At 39.8% G+C, this 22,126-nt stretch overlaps 1 protein-coding gene across 2 annotated transcripts in view; it reads left to right on the top strand.

The window, feature by feature from the left end:
• gpc5b (glypican 5b) overlaps window positions 1–22,126 on the top strand; it is a 62,194-nt gene that overhangs the window by 26,853 nt on the left and 13,215 nt on the right. Inside the window, exons 8-9 of one of the 2 annotated variants that reach the window (XM_085252173.1) lie at window positions 7,721–7,841; window positions 15,301–15,430. In XM_085252173.1, the coding sequence (XP_085108299.1) occupies window positions 7,721–7,841; window positions 15,301–15,430 (251 nt within the window). Of the gene's footprint in view, window positions 1–7,720; window positions 7,842–15,300; window positions 15,443–22,126 lie in introns of both variants that reach the window. The other variant, XM_085252172.1, reaches the window with a different exon arrangement.

The raw sequence follows: 22,126 nt of genomic DNA, 5'->3' as shown, positions 1-22,126 counted from the left end.
GGCACCTTAAGAAATGAGCGCTATGCGTGTCACTGTTAGCAACCTCGCAGTAACTAAGGGCAGCGGCAGAGGAGCGTTGTCATCGTGCTGCTGGTGATTTATGTGTGTCGTTCTCCAGATCTCATTAAGTGTCACTCACAGTCACACCTCTATGTGTTGTCTACACGCCACAGTTCCTGCAATACTATCATCAGGGGCCGAATAAGCAGCACAGCTGGGACATCTGTAATCTGGGCCAATAGCAATGACAGCTTCCTATACATTCAGCAGGACAGCTAGTATTAGACATGAGAAAATGTTTCAGATGTGCAGATGCTGTGGACACTTTCATCTCCAGTTGAAAAGGATGTGTATGATTGCCAGATGGTAAATCTTTGCTGTGATTTCAGTAACCTTTGCACAGTTGCATGTGTAATCTCCTCAGAAAAACAGGGAAAGATGCAGTACTGCCAACAAAAATGAGTTTTTAAAGGTAGAATAGGTCATTTTTATTGTTATTTAATAGGAAATTATTGTATTAATAAAGATATATTGATTTGTGCGTAATTATATCTCCCAACAAACTGATGGGTTCTCATAAGTGTAGAAATACACTGGAGTGGGCACTGGTTTGCGGAGGCGGCCATGTTCCCTCGCCACCATGAAAACAGTGGCCTAGTGGACATTCAGCTTTTCTCATTATGTGTTTCTCCTCCTTCTCCTCCCTCATTTCCGCCTCATCTTCTGCTTCTTCACCCCAAGCCTCATCTCCTGAACTACAGTCAGACCTCAAACAGTTTCACTACATTCTCACATTGTATCGTCACAGTCCATATAATGTTAGATCGACTTCAACGTGGCTAACACCAGCTAACAACGGCAAACACAGCAGTGTTTAGGGCCAGAGGGGTTCAGGATATCCTCAATAGCTGACCCCAGTATCACAATCATCAGACAGAAGCGAGCTTCACTGACTCATCAACTCATACTGAAGCTTCAAGGTTTAAACCCCAGTGCGTTGAGAGATGCTCTTTTGCATAGCTTGATTGTCATGATGGGTTATTTGAGCTGCTGTTGCCTTCCTGTTAGCTCAAAGCAGTATCAAATTTGTTTTGTTTTTTATCAAGAAACTGCGGCTCATTGTATATCTTTTCATCTTCCGACCAAGCTCTGTAAACCCCTGAGATGGTTATGTGGGAAAATTCCAGTAGCTCAGCAGTTTCTAAAATACTCAAATCAGCCTGTCTGCAACCAACAATCACGCCATATCCAAATCCCTCCTCTTCCCCATTTATTTGCTTAGTTTGAACTTCAGTAAGTCGTATTAACCATGTTTATATGTCTAAATACACTGAACGTTTGTGTTAACTAGCAGTTGAACAGGTGTACCTAATAAAGTGGTCAGTGAGAGCATATTTTTGTGTGTTTGTGCTTTTTGCAGGCTGTAGTAATTTTACTAAAAGCTATGCATATAAACACGGCAAAATCCATCACGGTCTCAGTGTCCACATAGAGATATATTACATTTATTTGCATATTAATATGGAGAAGGTCACAGAATGTAAAACCCCTAATATCTGACTCTCTGAGAAATTTACATTTAAATATCCAATAGAAACACTCGTCTGCAACAAAAGTATGTCTGTCTACACCGAAACACTTCTTCTGTGACTTGGAGGAAAAGTACTGTTGTTCATTATCTGGATACAATTTACAGACATGTAAATCTTTTTATCCCCTGGAGGAAACGCCTGTCTTATAGTTAGTGTACTCGTGCACTGATACCTAATAATGTTCATATCCACGCCTGCTTGGTCCTTTTGTGCTTGTTCCATTTATATTAATTTACTTGTTTTTCGTGGCGGTAAAAGAAAGTATAGATTCAGTCAGCCTTGTATATATAAAGGTCAAATCAGCTGTCTGTCAGTCTTGGCTGCATTGTTTCAAATGATGTCAGGTATGTTCCCAGCTTAGATCAAGATAAAAGGAAACATGAAATATGCCAGCAGTATGTGTGAGGTGTTGACACTAACAAATTCACTGGATGTGCGCTGTTGACACTGATCCCTAAACTCTTTGCTGGAGTCTGTGGAATCTTGGGATTTTCCCCTTAAGGGAAGGTCTGTGGTTTTTAATTGAGCTTTTATTTCTCGTTTTGCTTTCTTGTTCATCACCCTTTTTCATTATTGCCCTTCGCTTCTTGCTCTTTCATGCTGTTTTTTGCTGCCTTTGATTTTGTTGCCTTTTATTACACATCTTCATGTAGATGTATGTCAATATCCTGTTCATATTACATGTAGTCCATTATCTTTTTTTTATTACTTCATTCTGTTGTGGGCACAGTACATGTGCTCTCATATCCTGCTTGTGTTAGCAACACACTCTCATACCAGTCATGCAGCTAAAAAACTACAGAATCAAATGCTTTGAATGTACAGAGGATTAGGCAGCATGCATCTTATGATCTCTTGTTGTTCATTGGCAATCAATGTTCCCAGTTCCCATGGTGACGGTGTTTGAAATGTTTCTTTTGTTTATGTAGCAATACAGAAAAAGATATGGTCCGTATCATGTGATGAGATTAATGGATAAGCCACCTAATTTAAGTATAACCCAAACTGTCTTCATTTATAAAGCTTGACCATTTTGTTTTATCCTGCAGAGATCATCGGATTTGGGAACATTTTTCGTTAAAGGTACAGTCAGTTGAGTTTGAGTTTATTTTGTCGACAAAAATAATATTGCACTCATTTATTATAATTAATTAATTAATTGTTCCAAGAAACAGATACATTCTCAAATTACACAGGAGTAGGCACCAATTTGCAGAAGCTGCCATGTTTACAGTGGGGCAAAAAAGTATTTAGTCAGCCACCGATTGTGCAAGTTCCCCCACTTAAAATGATGACAGAGGTCAGTAATTTGCACCAGAGGTACACTTCAACTGTGAGAGACAGAATGTGAAAAAAATATCCATGAATCCACATGGTAGGATTTGTAAAGAATTTATTCGTAAATCAGGGTGGAAAATAAGTATTTGGTCAATAACAAAAATACAACTCAATACTTTGTAACATAACCTTTGTTGGCAATAACAGAGGTCAAACGTTTACTATAGGTCTTTACCAGGTTTGCACACACAGTAGCTGGTATTTTGGCCCATTCCTCCATGCAGATCTTCTCGAGAGCAGTGATGTTTTGGGGCTGTCGCCGAGCAACACGGACTTTCAACTCCCGCCACAGATTTTCTATGGGGTTGAGGTCTGGAGACTGGCTAGGCCACTCCAGGACTTTCAAATGCTTGTTACGGAGCCACTCCTTCGTTGCCCGGGCGGTGTGTTTTGGATCATTGTCATGTTGGAAGACCCAGCCTCGTTTCATCTTCAAAGTTCTCACTGATGGAAGGAGGTTTTGGCTCAAAATCTCACGATACATGGCCCCATTCATTCTGTCCTTAACACGGATCAGTCGTCCTGTCCCCTTGGCAGAAAAACAGCCCCATAGCATGATGTTTCCACCCCCATGCTTCACAGTAGGTATGGTGTTCTTGGGATGCAACTCAGTATTCTTCTTCCTCCAAACACGACGAGTTGAGTTTATACCAAAAAGTTCTACTTTGGTTTCATCTGACCACATGACATTCTCCCAATCCTCTGCTGTATCATCCATGTGCTCTCTGGCAAACTTCAGACGGGCCTGGACATGCACTGGCTTCAGCAGCGGAACACGTCTGGCACTGCGGGATTTGATTCCCTGCCGTTGTAGTGTGTTACTGATGGTGACCTTTGTTACTTTGGTCCCAGCTCTCTGCAGGTCATTCACCAGGTCCCCCCGTGTGGTTCTGGGATCTTTGCTCACCGTTCTCATGATCATTTTGACCCCACGGGATGAGATCTTGCGTGGAGCCCCAGATCGAGGGAGATTATCAGTGGTCTTGTATGTCTTCCATTTTCTGATGATTGCTCCCACAGTTGATTTTTTCACACCAAGCTGCTTATATTTTTATTCTATTTTATTCTACTGTATATAGTATATTATTTTATTCTATTCTATTCTGTACAGCTGTGTACTGTATTTATTCTTATTGTATTCTAATTTTTGCGTCATAACTTTTGCACTGTCCACTTCCTGCTGTGACAAAACAAATTTCCCACGTGTGGGACTAATAAAGGTTATCTTATCTTATCTTATCTTAATATTTTTTAACCATACCAGTTTAAAGCTAATGAAAACATCAGCAGTATAATATTTAATTAATTCTCTTTGCTTCGGTTTCTATTGATGCTGTATTCTTTTCCCCTACTTCACAGGAAGTTTGCCTCTCCGTTGACCTGATTTTCCCGTGGGGATCTGTAGTCTCATGCTTTATTAGCAAAGCATGCAGTTTGATCTTTTGATGTGATATGTGTTTGGCTGCCTATTTAATGTGAACTTGCATGAAGATGGTTTGGAACGGCTTCTCTCACAGGGACAGTTGATAAGCATTTTTGTGACATCAGTTACTGTAGCTAGTTCAAGTCAGGTGTAATGAATCCAGGCACAGATTTAGAACTCACTTAGTAAGGCCTCAGGACATGAACACTTACGAGCATCAAAACTTGATCTGTGTGAGAACACAACAACAATCTGAGAAACTTAATTAAAGGCCACACTGTGTTAAGTTTCACATGGGATTTTATCCCAGACCAGCAGAGTAAGCATGGCTCCAGAAGAAGAGGTCTTCACCACCGCACCATCTCTTGGCATCACTCAAATCAATTCAGATTCATCCACCATGTCTCTGCTCCTTGGTTCCCACAATCCTGTTCCCTCGTTGCCATTGCCAGAGTGTGTTTGTGCTTTTGAGGGTGTGGACTCGGTGGTTACTGAGTTGGTGGTTGATTGTATTAGCTAGCAAAGCTGGTTTGGAACATGGAAAAATGTGACTCATGAACTTTTGTTTCTTCTTTTTTGCTCTTCTCCCACTTCATCTTCGTTTTGATCCACCCACCAGACAAAATGATGTGATCCTTGCTTACAGCCTGTTATTGAAAAAAGCTATCAGTATGCAAGATGATCAAAGATGGCACTCGTTGCATGGAATAAATTGTAATACTAAATTTACTTTGATTGCATCATTTAAAAACATGCAGAGTTACTCAGCTCTAAAGTAAAGTAATATCCTTTCAAATGATTTTAACACTTGATTCTTGTGTCCTAATTCAGCGCGTCTATAGTGGGTACCTCTGTAATATATTGATATGTAAATGTATGATGCATATATATATCTATATATATATATATATAGATATATAGATATATATACAGACACAATTATCAAAGAACTAAAATATCTTAAACGTATATTAAATTATACAAAAAACATCTTTGTAAATTGAATTTCAGTTTCCTGTGTGTGGGAAAATGTGATTTCTAAAGATGAATCATTTTACAACCTTGCTGAAAACCACTAATAGCAATTACTGTAAGCAGTCCATCTGTTTTCAATGAAATATCCCTGGGAAAAAAAGTAAAGAAATAAGATTAATCTGCATAAAGATGAGCTCATATCACAAGTTAGTCCATTACTGTGGAGTAAATGGTGACTTTTCTTTTTGCAAAGGGTATGTATGTGTCTGTGTACTTGTAATACTTCTTGTCTTTACTGTTGTTGGTAGCTGCTTACTGTCAGAGGTGCAAAAGACAGATTATTAACATATAAGTTCAAAACTTGGTTTAATGTTAAGGCTAGGGTTAGATCTGGATTATGGGCAAGTAGTGATTATGGAGGGGTCAGGATAAGACTTGACAAAACCAGCGTGAGTAAATGTAATATCCTCTGAATAGGGGTGCAACGATACACAAAATTCACGGTTCGGTTCGGTTCGATACTTTGGTGTCACGGTTCGATATTTTTTCGATACAAAAAAATGTTCATGCCTTTTTAATTTGTCATTTATTAAAATTATAAATATATATTTTAACTCAAAAGTACAGTTTTTAAATTTAACCCTAACCCTTGTGCGTGTTTTTTATTTTGACAGCGAATGCGCACCTGCGGACCACTTATGTGCAGCCCTGGTTATTTAGCTCATCATATCGCAGCCACAGAAATTCTTTTGTCCATGAAACCATAAAGCTGCACTTTCTTTTTGCCTTATAGTCTGATTTGTCATAACTTCTCCGTTTTGTGGTAAGCTTTTCTTTGGCTGTCACTTCTTCACCCTGACCTGTCTTATTTGGCTCAGCAGAACTAAAATATATATCTGTCTGTGAAGGTTCTCAGTCATCCAGGTCATCGTAGTCAAATATAAATCCTGCTGCTTTTACACACGCACTCACATAAGCTCAGCGATTCTCTGCGCGATCAACCTCTCACATGTTTAAGCTTGCTGCGGGAGATTTCACTTGTCATGTTTGCATAGTAAGCTAACGATTAATAAGATGATGTCAGAGGAATTGGTGCACAAATTATCATCACTCACAGATCAGTGCTGTCATTGCAAAGTGAAAGCAAAAAAACAAGCGCAAATTCAAACGCGATTTCAATATGTCACATATTGACAGTGGCTCACCGATGCCAATGACATAATTACCCAGCTACATTTCTGAAAGAATGCAAAAGCATTGACATATATTTTTCCTTCCTACAATAGCCCGACGGGCAGGGCAGAGATAGATTTTGGTAGCCCGACTGGAAAGATCGCTAGCCCCGGGACGTCGGGCTAGCGATATTGCGAGCCCTGTATCTGATTGAGGAATCACTCATCTTTGGAAAAAGAGAGTTTATTACAGAGAAATGGCTCTTTCCAAAATAAAAGCTATACTATCCGCTTCTTCTGGGCTATATTCTCAGCAGCATATTAAACACATAAGGAGAATCATGTGCTAACAGCTGTCTAAATGACTCGGCTAAAGTTAGTAGCATGCTTGTTGTTTTTGTCTTTGCACTAGGATGATGTCGGCGTAAATGTGCAGTCATATTCGTTGTGTTCCCACTAGTGCTTTCAGGTTAATCTCGTTGAAATGACCTTAACGCCACAACACGGCAAATCTCCGTTAACGAGCTACCGTCGATCGCCCCGTGTGTGGGGCTAGACGGCCAACACGTTAACGAGCTAACTGCGCTAACACACTAGCTCCCACCCATGTAATTGAGCATTGCATGGCACATCCAACATACTGTTTTACTTTAGTGCATGACTCGCTTACCTTCAGGGTCATACGTCACATGAAAACCAAAATAATTCCAAACGCCAGATCTGAATGAGGGTGCGGGAGGTCCATGTTGTAAGGAGAGCTTAACTTCTGTCTCGCTAGCTTGCCCTGCGCTCTTCCTTCTGATGATGCTGTCTGTGTTGAGCGCTGAGTGAATCTGCGTTCGACTACTCCGCCTAGGCTGCACTGTCGAGCCTAGGCGGAGTAGTCGAACGCAGATTCACTCAGCGCTCAACACAGACAGCATTGTCAGAAGGAAAGTTGATAAAATAAATTAAAAATTTTGTATTGTTCGATACATATGCGTACCGAACCGAAAGCACTGTATCGAACGGTTCAATATCGATACGAATATCGTTGCACCCCTACCTCTGAAGTAATGGAAATATGACCGTGTGCATGTGTGTCTATGAATCCAGTGCACTCTGACTAAACACACGAGTATAGTGAATGGAGAGAACTGGGACAGGAGAACAACACTCACACAGAGACAAACTGGGACAGGAAGTACTGCATATCTTTCTCATGTTCTGCCTTTCTGTAGTTATGCAGGTCGTGTGGTTGGCAACACTTTAAAAGCCCAGAGGGAGAATCCCGAGCTGACTGTGCGCAATACGGATCCTGTCCTGAAGGGCGCAAAACAGAGGCTGGAACAGCTAACACAGGTAAATGCTCAACCCAGTGTTCTCCCAGTTTGTTACTCCCAACAAAGGCTGTCTTATAAAGTGTTACCCAAATTCTTATGTTAAGATGGATGATACTGAGATTTTTCCCACCCTAACAACAACTGTTGTCCAAACCGTCTTGTAATTATAGAATAAGCTATAGTCCCAATGTTGATATATTATGAGTTGGTGGCCTTTCTTCTAGTGCTGCAATCAATATTCACTCTGAAATATGCAATCGAGAGAAGAAGAAACCTTAGATTTGGGGGCTTTCCTTCATCTTTTAAGGACACTATGATGAAACAAACTTTCATACTTCAAAAGGATTTTTTGAAGTATGAAAGTATTTGCTTATGAGTGGTTTTCTTGTTTTCTTGGATGATTTCACATCTACTGAACATTAATATACCCTGCGCTAACCTTGGCAGTGACACCCTATGGTTGCCATTCTGCGGGAGTGATGATGATGATGGCTCCATTTTTTTTTATATGTGTGTGTCTGTGTTTGTGTGTGTGTTGCGGGGTTGGAGGGGCGCCCTTAAGTTCATCTGGCCTTCAATTATGCGCTACCACCTCCTGTGTGAAGTGCTGCTTAATCCAATAAAGTTAAATGTCAGCACTTGAAACACAGGTAGATAATAACACTCAATAATAAATTAATTAATTCAACAATTAAACTGGAATTTATGCAGGACTTTCAAGGCTGTACTCAGTAAGGTAATATGGAGATATGATTTGTGTGAATGATTCATAAAATCATACGATTCCGTAGAATGATATATGAAATGTATTCATTATCATGATTCATTATTATATGTGTGGACGATGTGGCTTTGGACCCTTCTGGATTGAGGGAGACAGCCTGATACATCATACAACTCATACTGGCAACATAATTTGGTTTGCTGGTCATTCACTCATCAATTCAAATCAGTTTTATTCATATAGCGCCAAATAGTCACCTCACTGTGCTTTATAATGTAAGTTAGAAACCCTGCAATAGTAGAGGAAAAAACAAACAATCAGAAAACCCTTTATGAGCAAGATCCTGGTACAGTGGGAAGGAAAAACTCGCTTTTAACAGGAAGAAAGAAGTAGAAGCAAGAACTGTATAACAACCTAATCTTTTGTTCTTTAGATCTCGAGTAAATCTAAAAAAGGATACACACGCACTTTAATAAAGTAAAATAAAAACAGGGCTATGTAATATAACGAAACTGTAAGTTTAGGGTTTTTTTAAACTTAGTAAATGTTACTCAGACAGGTGGAAACAGCTGATTTCTTTTAAATTGGTAAATCTATTTTTAGTGCTGAGTTTTGTCCAGCAGCAACAATTTGGAGTCAAAATAAACAGTATCCGTCCTCACAGGCGTCACGTTGTTTGAAATTCTTAGTCAAGAACTTTTATGGTGTTTGTTCAACTTTATTGTTTAGTCTAGTTGAATCTGAGTTTTGCAATCCTGCGCTTGGGTTTAACTCTTGAGTTTTCTTAATGCCAGTTTTTAGTTCCCCTGCTGCCACCCTGTTTGTTCCTCCTTCTCTCTCATTTCTCTGTTGATGTCATCATCACCCTTTGTTCACTAGCTTGACATCGTGCTAAGTGTTAGTATTAGGTCTCTCACTCATTTCCTATTTTCCTTTGAGTGTTGGTTTTCCTTCATGAATAGTTCGCTTTACTTCCTGCTTTGCCTGTGTTGATAATCTGTACCCGTGTCTCATTTCCTCTCCGCTCTCTAACCCTAAATTAGCCTTCTGTGCTCACCTGTGCACATTCATGCTCTTTAGACCTGATTGGACTTCATGTTCTTTGGATTACAATTTCTATTGGCCTATTTGTATTTTTCTTTGATCAGTCACAATAAAGGCTCACATTTTGTTTAGTATTCAGTCTGCACTTCCCTGCAGTGTCCTCCCCTCTACAATCCACACATCACTGGTAAACAGTAATGACTGGAGATGTCACCCCGCCCAGCAGTGTGGCCCACTGATTTGTTTTTAATCATTTTTAAAGGAAGCTGGTTATCCAGTGGTGGCTGCTCAAGTTAAATATGGCCCCAGTTTTACACAGTTACTTCTTCTTGTAGGTGTTTACAGACAGCACATGTGGACCACAGAGATTATGAAGTTTGTTTGTGTTTTTAGATGGGTGTGGAGGCTATTGAAAAGAACTATCCTGTCGGCAACACACATGTATAAAATATATTACAGAAACTAAACAGTACCCCCTAGAACTGTCATAAAAACAGAAGTTATGTCTTCCTAGCAACAGCCACTCCTTTTAAAGAAAGCCTGTTAACCTCTGGTTTATGTAATGTTGGTGAGGGTAAAGGAAAATTAATCGGATGGGACATGCTAAGGCCTAGTTTTCTTTTCTTTCCTTTTTTTTGCTGTTCTGCTGTTCTGTGCTTTGTCTAATTTCACTGGTGACTCCATTAATCATGCTGCATTTACATGGAGAAAATGCCAAGTCAGCACCGCCCCGTACTCCCCCCACACACACGTACACAAACATGCACTACACATGCACCATGTATTCATTTATGGATGCGAGTTCCTTCTTACGCTCATTAATTCGGTCTAACTTGTATACTCTTGGTCATCTGTGATTTAAAGACTATTCGAGCTTTTTGCCGATCTTCAGATGTAATTCAGACGAACACGCGGTTAGATCAATGTGTTTGGATACGCGGCCTCTGGATCGATCGTAGTAATGCTATACAGGTCACGACATGAACCAAAGGGAAAGGTCTGATATTTTCCATTCTGAGGTGCGGTGTGGTCTTTCCATCTTTCTGATAAATTGCAGGATGCAAGCCTCTGCACACATACAAACAAACTAAGTGTAATTTGAACCTGTTGAGAGTCGCCTTTGCAAACCCACATCCTGGGCTTTGTTTCTTTGAAACTAGGTGCTCCGGTGGCTTCTCTGTGGGTGAAGCCATTCATCTGAGGCACAGCCATTAATGCATACCATTTATTAATTATTATTCATGCCTGTCATGTGTGCCATTTACACGCTCTGACCACAAGGATGAAAGCAGAGGGAAAATATGAGACAGGACACAGAAGCGTCCCTGGAATGTTAATCATTTCTCCGACCGGGTTTTGAAGGTCTGTCTTTCTTTATGCGTTTTCGTTGGTGTCTTCTTATCTGTCACTGTCCCAATTTGTATTGCGTGCTAAGCAGACCTTTGGTGCAGTAGCTTGTTTTTCACATAAGCTTTGCTGTCTAATGGGATTTTATTAACGCAACCACGTGTTTATACTCACAATTAAAACTTGTAGGTACATGCACAGCCAGTCAAGATGACATGAATCAACCCTTTGTGTTAAAAAGGGGAAGGGCTCTCATCTTTTGATTACATGGCAGCTGAAGATGGGCAAGGAAGGAGTTCTTCTCTTGTAAAATGATCATTTGTCAGCATGTGATAGGATCATTTACACCCAGTAAGAGCTTTAAATTATACCAATTTTATTGTGGAGACTAGACTTTGTGTCTCAACGCGACAGTCTTGTAAATCGTAGTTTCACTTTCCTGTATTTAGCTGACAGGAGTGTCTGCTGCTGCTGTTCTGTTTCAAGGTTTGACATGTTGTGCACTGAGAGCTGCTCTTCTGCATACCTTGGTTGTAATGAGTGGTCATTTGCTTTACTGTTGCTTTCAGTTCAAAGGAGTCTGCCCATTCTCCTCTGACCTCTGGCATCAACGAGCCATTTTCTCCCAGAGAACTGCTGCTCACTGGATATTTTCTCTTTTTTAAGACCATTTTAATCCCAGCAAATCAACAGTTTCTGAAAAACTCCACACAGCCTGGCACTAACAACGATGCCACCTTTAAAGTCACTTAAATTACCCATCTTCCTTACTCACTTTGAACTCAGCAGGCCATCTTGACCATGTTGACATGCCTAAATTATTTGAGTTTGGCTGATTACATATTTGCATTAACGAGCAGTTGAACATGTATAATTGTTTAAACATTTTATAAAGGCAGTGTCTTATTATCCATCATTATTAAAATCTGATGTATTATTGAGAACAAAGCAAAAAATATTTCTATTTTTACAGTATACAAAAGTTCATCACCTCAGCCACTACCAGTTTAAGTTTGTCTCCAGTCATTAATTACACTGGACAGACCGTTCTGGAGTTACCACACTTGAATAATTTTATTTGTTGGCTCTGTTGGTTTCACAGAGGAGTTTCAGTGCCACATGGCCCAAATCCTGTTTAAATTTCAGACTTTCCACATGACTAAGAAAACAGTCCTGGTGGAAACAGTGCTGTAATGTATTTTTGTCCTCCCTCAGCACTCATTTGCAGTCCAGTGACATGATGGTGAATCACCGTACAGAGCCTAGTCTGTTTCTGTGTCCCCTCGGACATGCTGTCATATAATAACCTTGCTTCCCCTTGGTTCCGTGGCTGCTACACGCCTACTCTATGGTGGAGGCCAGATGTCCCTCCGTTTGCATCCCACATTCTTCTGCCCCACAAGGAAACTCCACAAGGACTAACAGGCACCCTTGCTTGTTAATCAAATAAAGTGATCGATGATGCCTGCTTATTTTAAACATGTTTCCTTGATCCATACACAAGGATAGGTGCACTGTTTTCATTGTTATACTTATATAGTGCGTTTCTACTCTCCCGGAGTACTCAAGACGCTGTATACAACATGCTGCATTCACCCATTCACACAAGTACTTCTAAACACAAGTGCAAACTAATAAACATTCACACTCCAATAAACACATCAGAGAGCAACCTTGGCATTAGTATCTTGCCCAAGGATATTTGGTGTGCAGCCTGGGGAAGCCAAGGATCGAACCACCAACCTTCCAATCAGTAGATGATTTGCTCTACCACCTGAGCCACAGCCACCCCGCAATGCTGTTTGCCTACTTAATATCTTCCCCTTGTGAATCAAAACAGACACCTTATGCTTATGTGCTAAAGGGATTATATTTGGTAGGCAGAGTTAAGTCATCTTTAAATACGAGAGAGTCAGACAGATTTTGTCTGTGTATAAACAAGCAGCTGAGACAGGGAAAATCAGTTACAGCTCTCACTCTGCAGGATAGCAAATTTAAAATTATCATAAAATTTCAGACAACTGACTGTCCATTTAGTTGTTCAGACAGTTTTCAATGTAGTACAATAATATAAATCATTCAACTTAATTCTTTTTTAATAGCACCCGATAGCAACAACAGTCGCCTCAAGGAGCTTTATATTGCAGCGTAAAGACTCTACAATAATACAAAGAAAACAGCAACAATCAAAGAACCCCCTGTTAGCAAGCACTTGGTGACAGTGGGAAGGAAAAACAGACTTGTGTTGTGATTGGCTGGTGGTGAGGGAGACAGGATGAAAGGCACACTGTGGAAGACAGACAGAAATAAATAATAACTGAATTATTTAATAACAGATTAGATGCAAATTTGAATATAAACACATAGTGAGTAAAAAAAAAAGGTGAGTGAAGAAGAAATAGTTAATGCACCATGTGAAGCCCCCAGCAGTATAGGCCTATTGATGTGTAACTAAGGGAGGTCACCTGATCCAGCCTTAACTGAAGGTTTTAAGGCTAATCTTAAAAGTAAGGGGAGGGTCTGCCTCAAATCCTAACTGGGAGCTGGTTCCAGTTTGGAGAGGGGCCGGAAAGCTGAAGACTTTTCTTCTCATTTTACTTTTAACAACCATAGAAACCACTGGTAACATGATGAACTCTCTCCTCTTCACCGCTTGGAGGTGTGGTATGGATATGATCCTGAAGCTTGAGTGCTCTACCAGAGGTTCTGCACAGTATCTTAGCTGGTGCTTGGACTGTGCTCTTCTGGACCAATTCTGCTGATGTTGTGCCTGCAATCTGCTGGAGCCACAATTTTAGTTTTGGCCCCTTGTACTTCTCTGTTTTCTTGTGCTCCTTCTTCCTGATGTAGCTGTCTGCTGAGATTGCAATATATATCACAACTGTGGTCTTCTGTTCCTTGTCAACCACCACAATGTCTAGTTGGTTGGCCAGCAGCTTTATATTGGATATTGTAGTGGCAACACTACAACACTGCTGGCTTTGGAACAGTTGGTCAGGGAACCAAATCAAGTAAAGGTCTCAAAGCCAGGACCACCATGCTACCTAATCAGTTCCAGCTAAGGACAGAAATAAGGCAAAGGAAAAAAGATATATTTTACTGACATTTTATTTTTCACCATGGTACCATATATACATATATATTTAATGTCTTCTTATGTCTTTTTCCTTGATAAAAATGCTGTATGTTTGCCTTGTCTCTGTCCTTAGCTGGACCCCATCTATATGACCCACCTTGGCTCTTTACAGTACTCATTTATCAAACTATGAACCAATTACATGATCCTGTCATAGTGTATGGGTGAAAACCGTATGACTTTCAATTTGATGACTTGTATGTTTTATTTTTTCCTTTGTTTTAACAAAATGTGAACTGTTATTTATAAATCTGGTAATCATATTTTACTTTACTTTACTTTATTCATATATCACTCTTTACAGGGTAACAACCCCAAATGCTTCACAATAATATAAAACACATATACATAAAACAGCACAATCAAGCATACAGCACAAATCTAGGTAAAAGCCAGTCTAAATAAATGAGTCTTAAGCTCCTGTTTAAAAGAATAAATGCAATCAAGGCAACATAATGATGGAGGCAAAGCATTCCACAACCTGTGGGCCACTGCTCTAAAAGATCTATCTCCTCTGGTCTTAAAATGTGTTCGTGGGACAAATTTTAAGACCAAAGCAGATAGATCTTACCACCACTGAAGCTAAATCCAGTATTGTATTTAAAAAGTAATCAAATAGCAGGCGTGAAGACATGAATATAGGCATGAAGCTTTTATCTGGCATCACAATTATGCCACGGCATCGGCACTGATCTAAATAAGCAGTGGAGAGTGGGATTCTTGTTGTCATACCATGACTTGAATAAAGTTTTCATGTGTACTTTGACCTGTGTTTTTGTCTACATGTTCCTTGTTTTCTAGTCTTTCTTTCGATGTGTGTTTATACATACATGTCATTCCATTATAAAAATCAGTCACTGCCTTCCATGTGACCCCCTGAAAATTGGATTATTCTCGATTATAGTATACATTACAAACTGCTACCCCTCAATTCTTCAGACTTTGCTTCCAAGGAAGGTTTTTCAAAGACTTTCTTGTATCATTAGGTACTTTGTTACTAGCAGCCTGTCACAAAACACATAATTTGTTCCAATTTCTTTAGCTTAAGTTATGAAAAAAGACAACATAGTTTGAAAGACATAAAAAATGTTTTTCTACCAGTAAGGTTATCAAATAAAATCAGAACAAAATCTTGTCACAATACAGAACAAAATTTGAATCAATCCAAGTGTCTTGCAAATGTATGTGTAATATCTGTGGACATATGTGTGTGTGCGCTTCATTTAGGAGCTATTAGTGGAGCTGGGCTGGGCGAGCAAAGTGAGAGGAAGGGTTGAGGAAGAGGAGGGAGGGAGCGCCCACACGGAGGGAGGCAGCGGAGACGACTGTGATGATGAAGATGGCTGTGAAGCATCTGGTGAGGAGAGCGGTGAGTCACACACAAACACATAGGCGAGCGCGCAGAAAGAGAGGAACAAACATTAGCAAACATACACCCACACATATACGCAAATGAGTTGGTGCACGCTTGCAATCTTGTCTTTAGCCTCTGTAGCTCTGGGGTTTCCGGCACACATGCTTGCACACATGCACGCATGCACACACACACACACACACACACACACACACACACACACACACACACACACACACACACACAAATAATAAATAAAAGACAATGTGCTCATGGTTCATTGGTATTAGTATGGTAGAGATTTACTGCAGCCTCCACATATCGTGTGCCAGCCGGGAAATGCCCAGAGGGAGGGATAGTACTGAGAGATGGATTCAACTGTCCTCCCTCCTCTCTTGCTCTCTCTGCTCTTCTCTCACTTTTTCCATCTCACTTTCTGCTGGTCTCTGCAGTTTACTTGCTCCTCTGCCGTGATAAAGGATGCACTAACAACCGGGTCATGCCAAAAACAGAAATGGGGGGCGGAAAAGAAATGTAATTTTCGTCATTTATCTCTTGACTTATTCATCGTGCATATGCTTATACATAATACATGGGTGTCACAGGGAGAACTGGGACCCGTAGGAACGTTGAGACAATTCCACAGAGTGGATGAAGTTCAAATTTACTTTCATTTTAATTGCTAATTTCAGAAAGGATGCTCTGGGTTGAGGGTACTGGCCAAATGTAATGTTTTCTGTCCTTGGCCTGAAAAACATCTAAAGGCCCTGTGTTTCTCATAGCATGAAATGTGTTGACGAGTAAAGAGAAGATTTAATATGCTCTAAAGATAACGGACTACTGTGATCTGTGTTAGCTGAGAGAAAATCTTAGAATGACTGGTGGAAATACAATATCAAAGCTTTTCACAGGATTTCAGAAAGGTTTTGATCCTTTCTGAGCCATTATGTCTTTCTTAGCGGCTTAATACCACCTGAACAGCTGTGGCTCAGGTGGTAGAGCATGGTAGACTGGGTCATCTACCGATCGATTGGGCCCTGACTTCTCCAGTCTCTGTGCAGAAGTATCCTCGGGCAAGATGCTGAACCCCAGTTCATCCACATGAGTGTGTGTGTGTAAATGTTAGATGTTAGATAAAAGTGATATGTGAATGGGTGAATGACACTTTCAGTAGAAAATGCTGTGAGAGCTCAACCGAATACCGAGGTGCTATAAAAATAGCAGTCCATTTATCAAAATGGGGAAAACTGTAAACACCAAATCTAAAAATCTAAAGAATGTCATCAGCCTTCGAAAAACCCCACTGCACATATCTTAATATATTAAACTAAGTTAAATATAGACTGGATATCTCTTCATTCTGGTAACAAAGTTTATTCAGTCTCATTTAAGTAAAAGTTTAATTAAAGGATTAGAAATCTCTTTTTTAAATGTGGCCTGGCCATGAGTTGTTTCAAACAACATGTGCGCGCTACAAACACGTAAACAGTTCTTATGCAATAACAGATTGAATTCAAAACAAGTAAAATTGCAAAACACTTTTAGTGCAAAGTTAAGAGCAGTCACGCTGACTTAGAGTACTATCGTCTTTATCCTTTAAAATTGACCTAAATTTCCGCAGAGTAACCTGCAAGGTGTTATAACACCCAACATCACTGACAAGAGTAAGAAGTGGTCTCTTTACAACGCTGAATCATCGTGTTTGAAAAACACTTGTAGCTAAATCGCTGTATAAAGGTGGGAAGTTCAACCACTAGAGTAAAAATCTGAATTCCTGTGAGTGTTAAGTTACTCCTTATAATAATGAGGAGGTAAATAACACTGCAAAGGATGCAGGACACGATGCTGACATCTTAAATGGGATTCATCTGCTATGCTTATGACCTTTTTTCCTTCCCAAAAAAGAAAAACGCACTAATAGCCATCTTCTGTGTACATTTTTCAATGCCACTGCTGCAGTGTTTTTATGTAGAAAACAAAAAGCAGCTGGATTGAATTCACTTGCTAAGTGATAATGTAAAGGCAACATGGCTGTTTCTAAGGCTCTTGTCGTTTCTGTGTGCCCTTGTTCTTTGAATAGAGATGAGCCTTAGCAAACTATTCAGTTGTACACTTGTAACTGTATCAGTACTATTTATTCATAGCCGGCCTTCAAGCTAAGGCATGCTTCACTGAGTATCCAGGATGCTGTGAGCCTCTCAGCAGTATTTTAATGCTTTAGAAAAGGACCATGTTTTGTTTTTTTGTTTAATCTCTTTTGTCACCCAATGGGGACTCAGATTGTGTACCTCACTGAACAACACTGAACATGCACTTTTATTGAGAAGACTTTATCTCTCACCTAAAAGATCTAGCAAACTAGCTGAACTTCAATAACCTCCAAAGCTTTGTGGGTTGGCTAAATGTTTTTATTCTTATCTTTAGATTTCAAAGCTACTTTACTGCTAACACCTTCCCCCACTCACCCTGGTAAATCCTAAACACGTTCATTGCGACGCAACTTCCCATAACACATACAAGCAACTGGAGTCTCTGAGTTTGTATTGTTGCTTTCCCAGATCAAATCACTGAAGTCACATTTTTAGTGTGTTATGTAGTTTCAGTAGGATGAAAACTGAGACTGGGAAATAGATTCAGGTAAACTGGTCAGGTCACATATATAATCTCATTGAAAAAAAAGGTAGGAAACCATTGTTGGTTTGTGTTTTGTTTAAAAAAAAGGATAAAATAAAAACAGCTCTCTTTTCATCTCTTAAATTTATAAAAAGTGATAGTTCAGTGACAGGTGACAGAAGATTTTAATTGATAGTTTGTTCACGCACATCATTCACATTCCGTGTTTTGGAAAATATGCACATCACGATTATTTTTCAAGCATTCAGATAACTTCGACAAGGTAGCGTGTTCACTTCACCATGAGCCCTCTCTGAGGAGCGCTTCTGTTTGTTTTCTTATACTGCATGACCTGCTTATTTAAGAACACTAAAAGTAATGCATTTGTCACTACATTTATCATACCCTTTCCGCTAACCTTGATGTGCCACTTCTGAGGAAAGTCAAACCTCCCGCCAGGCCTGAAGCTGGTATGTTGGTTATTTGCAGAGAAAATTGCTGGTTATGATTAAGCGAGCCGTTGGCAGCGTGTTGGGATCTTGTCTCTCAAGCCTGGAGAAAGAATCACAATATAGAGTGACAGACGGGGATTTTCTGCATTTCTTCCTGCTTGTCACCCTTTCTATGCATATAAACAAGGCTAACATGCACTGGAGCTGAAAGAGTGATGCTGGATCAGCTAGACCCCACAAATCACATCAAGGCTCACACAAGCCATTTCTTAATTTTTCTCTGCTTGTACTTTGCATGTCTGTACAGCAGACTATATCAGTGATTCTGAGGTAAAGCATAAATAAAATACTATTGCATGAATAAATTTAGGCTGCTGTGTTGTTTTTAAAGATGCGGCTGCCACTAAATCTAGGCTCTCCAGCTTTATCTCTTTAAAATTCTGCCTACAAACCACTTCTCTAAATCCGAATCACTGAAATGTGGAGCTTATTATTTCACAGGAGAGGAATAGCACAGAATCCAGACTCTGCTTGCATTAGAAAGAGAGAGTGTGTGTGTGTGTGTGTGCGTGCAAATGAATCTTTATGACCTCTTGTTTGTGTGCCCAACACTCGTTTCATCTGCGATGTCTGAGATTGAAGCGTCTTTGTGTGTAACCCAGCATGTTTTATGTGTATCTGCTCTCTGCCGCTCTGACTGACAGAAACAAATCTAGTACTGTGTTGCTTCTTGACTTACAATGTCTGTATGTGCGTCCTTGAACACACACACACACACACACACACACACACACACTCAAATACCATTGTGTTTTCCTTCTCCCTCCCTAAACCCAGATCTATCAGATATGAGAAAGATTAAGAATTTCTTTTGCAAATATTTTGACATAATTATTTCTCGGCTTTGTTGAGAGCTGAGGCGGGACAAGGGCAGCGCGTGTGGGCAGAGAGGGAGGCGCGGTGCCAGGCCATATCGGCGGGTGGCAGAAGTCAAGCTCCAAAACGGATGTGTTTTATTTATGTGGGCAACGTGAAGTTGCTTCAGTTGTGCCGAGACAGCACGCGGTCTATTATTATTTGATTTAAGTCCATTTTCCACATCAAGGCGAGTTGATCTCAGCCGGGAGGAGGAGAATCAGTTGGCAAACAATGCTCGCCGATCAAAAACAAAAGGAAAAAAACAGGCATCCGAGCACATGAGCAGTTAAAAGCAGGCAGCTTAAGTTCAAGCTATCTGTGCCATTAGACGGAGACGGTGAACTCCAGCCAAACTCATGCTGGAGTTCATTCTCACACAGTGTTGTCATACGTTTCGAAAACGTTGTTATGGTGAAGATTCAGGCGCAGCATTTGTTTCACTGTCACCAGTGGAAAAGCGATATGATAAACGCCTATAAATGCAAAGGCTGAAGCTAATGGATTCTGATCTATGGACTTCTGCATCAGCAGTCAGATATAGCTTTCCTCTTTGTAGGTTATTTAATAGTATCACTTATTTATTACATTGCAGCAGAGTCTTTTTATTCTCTTGATCTTTACTGTGCTTCTTATGTCGTTTAGTCATTTCAAACTCTCTCTTTTTCTGGAATTCACCAAGATTAAACTGATTGATTTTCCTTCCTTAAACGAGCACAATCCCTTCTTCAACTGGCCCATCTCCGATCGCTCTGTCTCCCTAGACATCCAGGTCCCATAACGTCAATAATGTAAATGTAATCACCTCTCCTCTTCCCTTCTCTTCTCTTCTCTTCTCTTCTCTTCTCTTCTCTTCTCTTCTCTTCTCTTCTCTTCTCTTCTCTTCTCTTCTCTTCCAAATGAAATGCCACATCACCATAGCTGCTGTACTATACTGTGGGGGGTTGAATGCTGAGATAGGGAAACTATAACCTCCAGGTATCCACGAGTCACTTTACAACCAGTAATACCACTCTGGAAAGCACCAAGACCACAGGCTGGTTTATATTCTGCTGCATACTCGTTGGTAATATATTCAGGAACTCTTTAAGCACAAGAGGCATTTGTGTGTGTGTGTCTGTAAGAGAATGTGTGAATGCACTACTCGCAATGGGGTGCTCAATCCCTGTAGCTATGGTTACCAGGTGGTCTGTCCTCCCATGGGTCCTTATTTGATGACAATGAAGGAAGAGGAAGAGAGAAAGGGAGTAACACACGGAGCGATAAGGATAGTAAGGACGTGGTGGTGGGGTATACGTGCCATTTCTCATGGCCAAGTAGCAGTGAGTCTGTGCATTGTGCTTCCTCTTTGTTCCTGAAGCACACTGGAATCTGCAAACGCACAGTTTAAGTCACAGTTAAATTGCTGACAGTGTTTGGTTCTTAACATAAACCTGAAATAAATAATAGACATACAAACAGGATAGTGTACACATTGTTCCACCTATCTTCCCTCCATAATGTCTGCGTTGCTCTGTTGGCCTCTCCCCCACTTCCCTTGAGCCAGCTTTGCAAAGCCTTCAGAAGCTATTTCATTTTAAAGGGAAAGGCCAGTTTTTCTACTGATTAAAAATGTTGCCCCTCCGCCTGAGTACAGTTTGATCTGCATTCATAAGCATTCAGTGCTGTCTAAAGGGAGCCAGGAAGAACAATAAAAAGTCTGGCAAGGCCTCCAATCGGCACTGGTGACTATAAAAGTTCCCAGAGCGAGCCTCATGAACGAATTGATCAGTGCTATAAGATAAAACTGCTTTCTTTGTACATGCATACGCTGGAGAACGTCAGGGTGTAAAACATCTAGTAAATGCAAACAATATTCCACTGTTCCACTGCTGCTTCACACCGGCAGTCCAAACCCGTCATATCGTCTTTCTATCTTCTTATACTTGCTTGTAGTTACTTATAAAGACAAAAAGGCAAATTTATTAGATTACCTGTTATAAAGACAAGAAAACACAAATGTTATATATAATTATATATGTAATATATTTATATAAATCTGTCAGCAGTCTGTTTAAAAAAAAAAGACAGTTTTTTTAAGCAAAAAAGAAAAAAAAATGAATTCATGCTATCCAGCAAAACATTCAAGCACTAAAGCGGTTCTTTTTTTGTTCAAGAATACAAGTAAAAAAACTGTAATTTGGCATCTCACTCAAAATATAATAAAGTGTTTTTACCATTTTCTGCTTTTTTATAAAACAGTACACTTTGAAATCCAGTAATGACAACAATAATTATATATTTTAGCTTTAAAATATCATTTTGATTAAAGAGTTTGTAAATTCTGGCGGATTAACCATGACGGAAGCAGAAACACTGATTTTGATAATTACCAGTACTGTTAATTCAGGGCTGCTGCTCTCATTAAATGGTGATAATAAATTCGTTAAGCACTATGTAAGTTATAGAAAACATAATGATTACCTGATTTGTTTTGTTTTGCTTGCTGTGTGTTAAACAGATCTGTTCCTGATATGATCTCTGTGCTGATTTCGAAGATGAAGCTCATTTACAGTTTTTAAGATTTTGTTAAAATGGCTTTATTGTTCTTTGTGCTGCTTTGTTGGAGGTATTTTCTTTCCTTGTGTGTATTTGGTTGTTTTTTATTGTTTCTATCGGCCATAGCTTTAGGTAAAATGAATAATAATAATAATAATGTAACTACAGTGCAGTGTTTTTC

The sequence above is a fragment of the Mchenga conophoros genome, linkage group LG17 (assembly GCF_057382185.1).
Source record: "Mchenga conophoros isolate Kocher_MC1m ecotype Shallow Benthic linkage group LG17, M_conophoros_male_GT1.1, whole genome shotgun sequence".
In the NCBI taxonomy this organism is placed as follows: domain Eukaryota; kingdom Metazoa; phylum Chordata; class Actinopteri; order Cichliformes; family Cichlidae; genus Mchenga; species Mchenga conophoros.
Note: the sequence above shows the minus strand (reverse complement) of the source record. Positions and strands in the feature narration are given on the sequence as shown.